Source organism: Salarias fasciatus, chromosome 5 (genome assembly GCF_902148845.1).
Source record: "Salarias fasciatus chromosome 5, fSalaFa1.1, whole genome shotgun sequence".
In the NCBI taxonomy this organism is placed as follows: domain Eukaryota; kingdom Metazoa; phylum Chordata; class Actinopteri; order Blenniiformes; family Blenniidae; genus Salarias; species Salarias fasciatus.
In genome coordinates, this window is record NC_043749.1 from 5,285,496 (window position 1) to 5,295,451 (window position 9,956).

The following is a 9,956-nucleotide window of genomic DNA, read 5'->3' on the forward strand; positions in this document are numbered from 1 at the left end:
AAAACAAAAAACAAAACCAACACGGAGAGCGATTATGCAGCATGACAGACGCATTAGCACGTTTCCGTATGGGGTTAATACTCCTGTTGTGAATGAAGCAATGAATTTCATTGAAGCCGCGCTGTAATTGCAAGCCAAAGCAGAGTTAACCTCAGTGATTTATCCAGACTTAATTTCCATCTTAGCACCTCTTTATTGCTTTTACTAGCAATAAACAGCCCCTCGGAGAGAGAGCCAATAACTGCGGGGCCATAACACTGCTAAATCATGCATTTAAAGCAGTACAATGTGTATATGGAAGTTTCACTGCACCCAGGGTGCCGAGAAAACTGTACTGACAAATAAAAGCAGCCTTGCTTTGTGCGCTTGAAGCGGGATGTTCGGGGGTAAAAAGAAAAAAAAAAAAAGAAGAAAGAAAAAAAGAAGAAGTTCCTCTCCCAAGGCTCATTTTCTTCCCAATTTATATCTTTCTCTGCAGATTTTCCACAGACAAAGGATTTGTGTTGATGTTGATTACAGAGATGGAGGGAAATAGGAAGCTTGTCATGCTCTCTGCAGTAATGATAGGATACTCTGTCAAGCGGCTCTCGAGGTGTCTGCCTTCCTTCTCCTCAGCCGTCCTCCTCCCCGCGCGGGCCGTAACTAGCTCGCAATGAGCCTCGACAGGCCGTCATCGCTGCAGAGGACTGATGGAATACTAATTAGTGTGCCACTACTTGAATTATTCATGCATCTTAATTAGGGGAGAGATTTCCCATTAGGCTTTTAGATATGACCGAAGAGTTTGGCTCCTATTTTGTGCGAGAGTTGGCCGTGTGTCCACAAATAGACAAACACACACACACACACACACACACACACACACACATACACACACACACACACACACACACACACACACACACACACACAAACTGTGACGCTGGATGAACACACTCATGACAAAGCAGACACTTTTTAGTGCAGAGACAAATGTTTCAGACTGAGTGTTCAAGATAATGCATCATGAAGTAACCTGCTACTCTTAAATCCGCCCGCTGAAATATTGATCTTAATGAAATCAGCTGCTTTCCAGTTGCTTCAGAGCTAAGAATTTCTAACTAGCAGGTTGCTGATGTGTTAAAATATCGTTATCACTCCATTAAACGAGGGCCCTGTGAAGGGCTGGATGGTACCGGTCTTTTATTACCTCCGCTGCCATGTTATTGGAAACTAGCATAAGTAACACGGTTACAATCAAAGAAGTGTTCTTTTAGTTCCATTCACACAACAATCAGACCAGAAAAGTTTCGAGTTTGGATTGGAACATTTTTAAAATGATCACTGTATGCACTGAAATGCTGTTATATGTCACACCACTAGTGGGTGCTATGTTTAAGCAAGAAAACCTCTCATGAAAGCATGCATAGATCACGTCAATGTAAACATTTAAGCTCTATCAGTCTCTTCTATCACATAGGCCTGATCAGTACTGGATAAATACAAGAAATGTCTTCAAATTTGATCCCGATGACGGTGTAAATGGTGGTGAATGTGTGCTTTTTTTTTGACAAGTGAACAGCACAAGCAGAATGCTGATTTCCTTCCTCTGTACATGTGCTGAATCAGCAAGCAGACCGTCTCCAAAACATTACTCTCTGGAAGTTTTTAAAAGCTCCAAATCAGTCACTCCAGGTGATGTTGTGCAAACGAACATCTAAAACGCAGTAAATGTTTGTCGTGTCTGGGACTTAAGTGAAGTTGTGGGATGGAGACTATCACTCTCGTGTCACAATGAGGGTAAACCGGTGACAAATTACAGCGACACTTGTTAATCTTGTAGTAAGCAGTTGCTGTTTGTCTCTGACTTGTTTACTGATTTGAAGTTCACTAAAGTCCTGATTACTTCTGGAGGAAGAATGTCATTAATCCTGAACCAATTCAGTCTCGCTAACAGCTAAATGAAAAATGTTGGTCGTGCAGTAAATGCCACTCTGTATCTACATATACATGTAATTAGCTACCAGCTTAAAAAATACAAGAACGTGATAACTTCAATAGAGTTTTGAGACATTCTAATGGGCGATGAAAACTAACTTGTAAATAAGTAGGTAGCTGTGCCATTTTCGGTAAATATGAAGAACACTTTAAGGCAAAAACTCAGTTTAAAGTGTTTGCTGCCACGAGTAGCTCATAACTAAACTAGTTTTCACAGCGCCGCCTGCAAAATGCCAAAAAAAATAAATAAAAAAATAGCCTCAACTTTTCTCTCTTCAAAGTGCATGAATAATAAATAACAGCTGCTTTCTCTGCAAGCCTGCGCAGAAAACACACACGTCCTGCTGCCCTGCTATAGGGTTCACTAATTAACTAATGTGCTACAGCAAAGACAGCAGAGAGCAGCAACCGGCGCATGATGTTCCTCTCCATCTCTGCGCTTCGCTTTTATGCCGAGGCGCCGGGCGCCGGCTGACTCCAGCCACCGCCACATCCATCTGCCGCAGTTTAACGGGGAAATTAGGCACTCAATGTAGCATATTTGTTTAAGTAATTGGAAAGTAATTAATAACCTGAAAATATAATAACGTGCTCAGCAGCGGCTCTTCTTACACAAACCATTTCGCTGCCAAGTGTGCATGTGTCTCGTCAGCACATTGCAGCACGGCGGCTTTCCGCATATCAGGGAGGGGGTGAGACAAACGCGAGTGATGTGTGTTGATTCACAGATGAGAAACTGGCAGCGGGCTCCGCAAGACATCACACGGGCCGCACGTACCGCGGCGTTAGCTCCTATAGCTGCAAGGCGAGGACGGCGGTGAAATCGGAGCCCGAGGATTAGGCGGTCGACATCAAACCCGGCCTCTAATTACGCTCCCGTCGGAGATTGTTTTTTATAAATATTTGATGCGGTGTCATCTGCGAGCGTGGAGGAGGCGGGGGCTGGACTCCGTTTTCGCACTTCCATGCATGTATGTGTGTTTTTCTCTCAAGCACAGAAGTCAAGACCTCTTCTATTGAATCCCTTCAGTAAATCCAGTGTCACAACATAACTCTGACCTTGTTTCACCAGCAGACAGCAGACAGTCTGTGTTTCCCTGCAGAAGAGACAAGGTGTCATTTGTTCCTGGAAAGAAGAAGAAAAGGGGGAAATGTTCTGTGATTACTTCTACAAACTGCCACTTCATCATACTCCGACGTAAAGCCGCTTCCTGCCCCGGCGATGTTTAAGAATTCACATTTCTTACAAAAATGATTGAAAATTATACAGCTAAAGTTTCTATTCTCGACTGTTTTACAATTTTGAGATTTTAGATGATAAATAGATGAAGCTGTCGAGTCCAACAGTTGGTTGGTGGCAGTGTGGTGTCTGATCTTAGACCCTGTTTGGTGCCCGGAGCCACTGAAACTTTTTTTTTTTTGTTTTTTTTTTTTTTAAAAAGGTCCTATGGTGGAACTTTTCGAAAATGGTCCAACATTCTGTGGAAACAGAGGGTGGTGGTAACGACACGAATCAACAACAGTGTCAAATAGTGTTCCATGGTGCAACAAGCAACTACTACACGTTTGTGCGTCTCTAGCGGCCTCTTGTGGTCACAGTAATCATGACGGCAGCAAAGGAGAAGTCGCGTTTACGTGAGCAGGTTAGCAGCCGACTTCTCACTCCGTCAGTATTCAGATGTTGTGTCGGGAGACATTTATCATAGAGAGAAGATTATTTTCACACGCTCCGGTGGTCAAGAAGTTTTATATTTCTGAGGTTTAATGAAATTGAAGCTGTTAAAGTGCAGTGAATGCAACAACTTACTGAAATGAAACCAAGGTAAAGCTGTTAACTGCAACACCCAGGCTGCCAGGAACTGAATGATAGAGCATATTTTAGAATTACAAGCAGCTCTGCAGTGGTTTTTGATGCAATAAGAGTAAATTAGGAATTGGAAGTAGATACACACACACTTCCTCCAGGGCTGCCAGATTTTATTTTTTGATGATTTACTGATTAAGCTTCTCTTGAAGAGCAGCAGAGACTCAACAATTTTCATTTTTTCATATAGATTGTAAATAAAACAAACATGGCAGTTTTGTCATCTGTTAACTGGCTGCAGGAAACTGCAGGTTGGGGAGAAATCTCAACAACGAAAATCACAAAAGGTAAAACTTCTAGACGTCTGCAGCTGCATGACAAATAAACCACAAGCAGCGCTGCATCTTCTGATATGGTCCAACGTTAAGAACAGTCAGCAACGGGGGATGATTCTGTTTTCTCCTGGAACTTACAGCCCAAACTAAATACATATATGTCAAAACTCTGAAAGTGTGATTGTGTGTCTTCGTGTGATGGACTGGCCATCTGTCAGAAGTGCGTCCTGCTCGCCACCCTGTGTGAACTCTTTCCAAAACCAGGTAAAGAGAATGGACGGACTTTTCCTGATAGCTCATGTGCAACATCAAGACCCAGTGGAAATATAAATATTTAATTTTTCTTTGGTTGTAATGAGTTGAATTTTAAGCTATGAACCTGTTTGTTCTTGGCCTGCTCCATCTCCGCCCCTCTGTCTGTTTGTCTTTCACACTCACTCACTCTCGCGGCTCTCCCCGAGCGGCCTCCCCAGCAGCTGCTGCGTGGGGCCCGTCGGGATCGCTGCCTACATTATCCAGCTCTGCGCTGGAGTTTGTCAGGTGTCCTTGAAAGTGCGCATCAAGGGCGATGGATGCAGGTGGAGAGAAGACGGGAGGGATCTCCCAGCTCGCTGCCGCCGCTTTGTTGCTCCACCAAGACGGAAAATTGACAGCTGTTTCACTGCTTGAGAGGGCCGTTTTGAAATTCCTGTTCCTGCGCTCTCTGTTGAGCCGCAGTGAAGTGACTCATGAAAGACATGTTGATACCGCACCGATTACATCCACTGACACGCACTTTCACACCTCAGTGTATGTGTTACTTGTTTTATCTTGATATTAATACAAGCATAAAGGCTGAGATCCAAAAGTAGCATCAAGTTCGGTGATATAGCACTCTGTCTATCACCTGTAGCTCTGCTCACCAGTCACAATGTCACACTCTGTGCCATCAAAAGTGATAGAAATGATAGAGAAAGCTCGAAAACAGTCTCATTGTGAAACACGGCCATCGACTTGTACTCATCATCTTCTCAAGTATTTCCTTTCCTCAAAAAATATCCAGAGGCCAATGTGCAGGTCCGGGGTGTCATCTGATTCGCCGTGAAATACAACTCCCCCTCATCGATCCAGATAAGATCATCGGTGGCGGCGGAGCAGATAAATATGTATTCTTTATGGTGAGGCCGTGGCCCCAGGCTGCAGCTCAGAACAGGTAACACAAGTCTCAGCAAGAGGAAGCAGAAGAAACAAGTGCAGGAAGGTGAGTCTGGATGGATGAGTTTCTGTTTGTGGCGACCTTGAAGGCTTTGTGGCTCAATGTACTTCCACACACACACACACTCACACACATCCAAATGATCCCGTGGAAACGCATCGGGTCTGCACATACAGAGGGAAAATATATTTCCATGCGTCTGCGCCACATGACCTTGCAGCCATACCAGAGCTCATTACAGAGGAAAGTAGCGGTGAAATCAGTGGCAATGAAAAAGCAGACGCGACCCTCAGATTGTTGGAGCCGACTTGAAAAGCACTCGGCTATCAGGGAGAGAGCAGGAGGGTGGAAAAGCAGGGAAGAGGAAGGAGGTGGTTCTGTAAGAGCGAGCAGACAGGGCTGTCAGAGAGCTGGGACAGAAAACTGGACTGGTTTGGATCATTTAAGGTTAATGAGGAAACAACAGCAGATGAAATCTCTGTAGATGAATGACTGGTGAATCCATAAAGGTTTGACCTCTTCTAATATTTCATCACATACTGAAGCTTGCAGCGTATTTCCTTTTCAAAGCGTGGCTCAGTCGTATTTATCTTCAGTAGATCAGCACAGCAAACGGTGTCGTCCTCCGCTGCTGCCCACAGGAAGAGAAAAGAGATGCAGTCACACTTCTCCAGCATTAATGATGATTTTTTTTTCCAACATTATAAGTTAAGATAAGATAAGATAAGATAAGATAAGATAAGATAAGATAAGATAAGATAAACTTTTGTCATCCCGGAGGAAATTGCTTTGCTAGAGTGCCACAAAATAAGCGATAAAGAATAAATAAAAATGAACTAAAAACAAAGAATTTATGGTGCAACACAAAGCATTATGTATCTCCTTTGCAGAAGTGGGATGTACAAAGTCTGATGTTCATAGTCTAGTCCAGTTTATTGTCTATGTGGACTCCCAGGTATTTCTAATAATCCACCTCAGATCTATGTTGGTCACCGTTACTGGACGAGTCGTCTGTCTCTTGAAGTCCACCACTGAGCAAAGAGCAGTCCAAAAAACAACGTTGAAAAGACATCTTTGGGACATGTCTTTGAGGAGTAGGTGTGTTCTGGCTCCCCTGAGGACGTCTTCTGGATGTGCAGAGATAGCACCTTCTAGACGTGCTTTGGACCACTTTTTGCTCAGTGAGCAGCTCTTTTGTCGTCAAGACATTGAACTGCAGGTGGTTCAGTCCACCTCACCACTGGTCCCTGCTAATACAGCCCACAACAGCAGAGTCATCAGAGAACTTCTCCAGGTGGCAGGACTGAGACCAGAACCTGAAGACTGAGGTGTAGATTGTGAACAAGACCGCTCCCTGTGCTGCTCACCATAGTGTCTGAAGTAATGTCTGAAAGCCTCTCATACTGTGGGCGGCCTTTGAGGCAGTTGTTGATCCAGACCACCAGTGGAGCCTCCACCAGCCGGTGCTGCCAGTCCCCCCCAGGTGGAAATGAGCTCTGTGTAACGTGAAGATTATGGCATCTTCTACTCGAAACTGCCAGGGGTCCAACTGAAGACCCTCTTCTTCCATTCTCAACGCTGATGGTGATGGGGGAGGATGGAGAGACCCCGGTGGTGGAGGGAGGCAGGAGGTCCGAGGTGTCATGTCAGGAGAAAGCAGAGGTGTGGAGGTGGACAAAGATGTAGGGGGGGCGGGGGGGACAGAGTCCCTCTTCTCAAACCTGCTGGACAGGTTCAGCCCATTGCAGTTATGCTCATTCAGCATCCAAATGCTGCCCAGGACTGACGTAGATAGCACATAAAAGACCATAAAAACAGCCAAATCAGCGTTTGGAGCAACTTCACCAGGAGACAACCTACATGAAAAAGTTCTTTAAAGTCTAAAGAGTGAAACTCACTGGATTAACTGTAAAGTCGCTCCCACAGCACATTATTTCCATCGCACCAATTAGGACATTTTTATATGAAAGCTAGAATTTCCTGTAAACACATTTCGCATTTTCATTTAGCTGCCTCATCATGATTCTCACAAATATTTGAGATATTCTCAAATATCTCAAAATAGAATAATCTTGAATTAAGCTTTCTGGTTGGTTGAGGTAGCCTCCGATGGAAAGGGCGGATTTTGTTTTGAACCCCTAGCCCGATCCCATCAGGCAACCCCCAACATCCGACTGGTCACCGGCGCTAACTGCCTCAACCCAGGGGCATAGGGACAGCAAACCAACCCCCCGTTACTCTTCTCTGTTGCAAATACCAGATGCCTACAATCTGAGTCACCCTCGGCCAGGTACTATTCTTCTTTTATCTCACGTCGGCAAATGGAAGGCCGAAGCTCTCTTCTCTCCCGTGAACTGTCACGTTTTAAGATCATAATTGCTGGACTGCAAGAAGTCAGATGGACTGGGCATGGAAAAACCAATGTTGACGTTTAGTGCCTTATATGGAGGAGTCAAGAGAACACCCACTCCCATGGAGTAGCTCTAGCTATTCATCGCTGTTATGCGTCATCTGTTGTCAGCTGGAAGCCAATCAGTGTCTTTGCCCGACTCAAACACTCATTGGCCTACTTGTCTAGCTTGTCTATCTTCTCAGTGTTCATAGCAATGTTGCTTTTTGATCCTTCGATGTCGGCTCTTCCTATCATTGTAAAGCAGAATTCACCAAGCGTTGGATTGTTCACCCACTAATAGGGAACGTGAGATGGGATTAGACCGTCGTGAGAAAGGTTAGTTTTACCCTACTGATGATGTCATCATCGTCCTTGGTGACATGAATGCCACCACGATCAGGATAGATCAGGTCTTGAGTACGTGCTTAGCCCTCACGCATTGTCCACAGACACAAATGACAACGGCGACCAACTGTTGGAGATTTGTGCCAGTCACAACTTGATGGTCCTTGGCACCTGGTTTAAACACCGTCAGATCCACTGCTCCACCTGGTACAGCAACACCGGTACTGTCTGAGTGTATCGACTACATCCTTGTCAGTGGATGCTGGAAGGTGGCCTCCGACTGCAGAGTATTTCGCAGTGCCAACGTGAAACTGATCATTGTCTGCTTTGCAGCTATGTTGCATCTCCAGCCCCATAAAAATACCCTCACAAGTACAACCACTTCTCGTCCTCCCGGCATGAAAAAGCTTCAGAATCCGGTGTTTGCTCAGAGTTACGCTATCGAATTCAGAAATCGCTTCGCCGTGCTTGATGAAGTGAAAAAACTCTAGGAATCCTGGAATCAAAGCCATTATACTTTCACTCCAGTGGCTTTACAGGAACTCGGGGAATGCTGCCACCGGAAAAAGCCATGGATTTCAGGCGCATCCCTCGACCTCGTCGATCACTGCAGGCAAGCAAGACTAACTGGCTCAATGGAGAACTATCGCAAAAAAAAATCGCCAAACACGCAGTCTACAACATGATTTCAACTCCTGGCTAAACCGGATCGCCGACTCCGCAGAGACAGGCTTCCGTTCAGGAAACCTTTACCCATCTCGCACCCTCTGACTCCTACTTCAAGGCAAAGGTGTCCCCTCCAAGAAAATTGACATTCTTCGAGACCTATACTCTGACATCACTTGCAGAGTACATGCAGAAGGCAGTTTGTCGAACCAATTTCCAACAACGTCTGGAGTTCGCCAAAGCTGTGTAGCCACACCATACCTTTTCAATGTTGTGGATGACTAATGGCTGGACAGTACCATCACTCGTTGTCCCAACCTTGGTGTCGACTACCACTCCCAGTTCATGGACCTCCATTATGCAGATGACATGGTCATCTTTGCGATGTTCTTAGACACTATTTCTGATGCTTTAGAGTTCTCGGAGAAGAAGCGTCCCCTCTTGGCCTCTCAATCAACTGGTCAAAGACTAAAGTACAATGTTTCTCCGACTTTCTACCACTGCCACCATGGACAGTCGATATCAGCAAAGAGTTTATTGACACAGTAGATGACGTCATCTATCTCGGGTCCAAGTTTTCCAGGGACTGTTCTACACTAACTGAGACATTTTGGCACCCCCAGCTGGCCCGTAGAACCTTTGGAAGACTGTCACGGGTATGACTCAATGGCATGATCTGGACTTCGACCAAACTCTGCATCCTCAAGAAGTGCGTTCTTCCCATGCTTTAATACGGAAGTGACACCTGGATCTGGACCATATGACGTATTGTAGCTTACCAACGAACCTGTCTCCGCAACATCATCGGCATCCGCTGGTACCACCACTGTGCAAACAGCGAAGTTTACGAAAGAGCAGGAAATCCCAGCCCTCTGTCTGTCACCATCAAACAGCGAAGAATCAGGCTGATCGGTCATGTTGGCATGGAGAGGCAGTACCTCCCCAAAAAGTCCTCTGCGCGGCGACTGGTCCTCCCCCTGAAGGTTGGTGCCGACATGCGGTACGTCCACGCCTAACATGGGTCTCCCAGGTTTCAGCTGTCCGTCCAATCCGTGACCTCATCGCCAGAATATTTGGGTTTGAGTTTTATTAACATTTTTGATTAAGCAAGAGTTGCGTATTTGTTAAAAAATATATAATAAATCATCTAAAATACAGCTTGAATTCATGAACTTTGTTTGCTTGCTGAGGACATAAGTAGTTTCACATCAGACTCTCCAGAACTCTGAGATATCACCAAAA

The 9,956-nt window shown here is 45.1% G+C and overlaps 1 protein-coding gene across 1 annotated transcript in view; it reads left to right on the forward strand.

Moving 5' to 3' along the window:
* The window catches only part of LOC115387979 (monocarboxylate transporter 2-like), a 48,897-nt gene extending 39,167 nt beyond the window's left edge, over positions 1 to 9,730 (forward strand). Inside the window, exon 8 of the mRNA XM_030090887.1 lies at positions 9,489 to 9,730. Within this exon, the coding sequence (XP_029946747.1) occupies positions 9,489 to 9,730 (242 nt within the window). The remainder of the gene's footprint in view (positions 1 to 9,488) is intronic.
* The last annotated feature ends 226 nt before the right edge of the window (positions 9,731 to 9,956 follow it).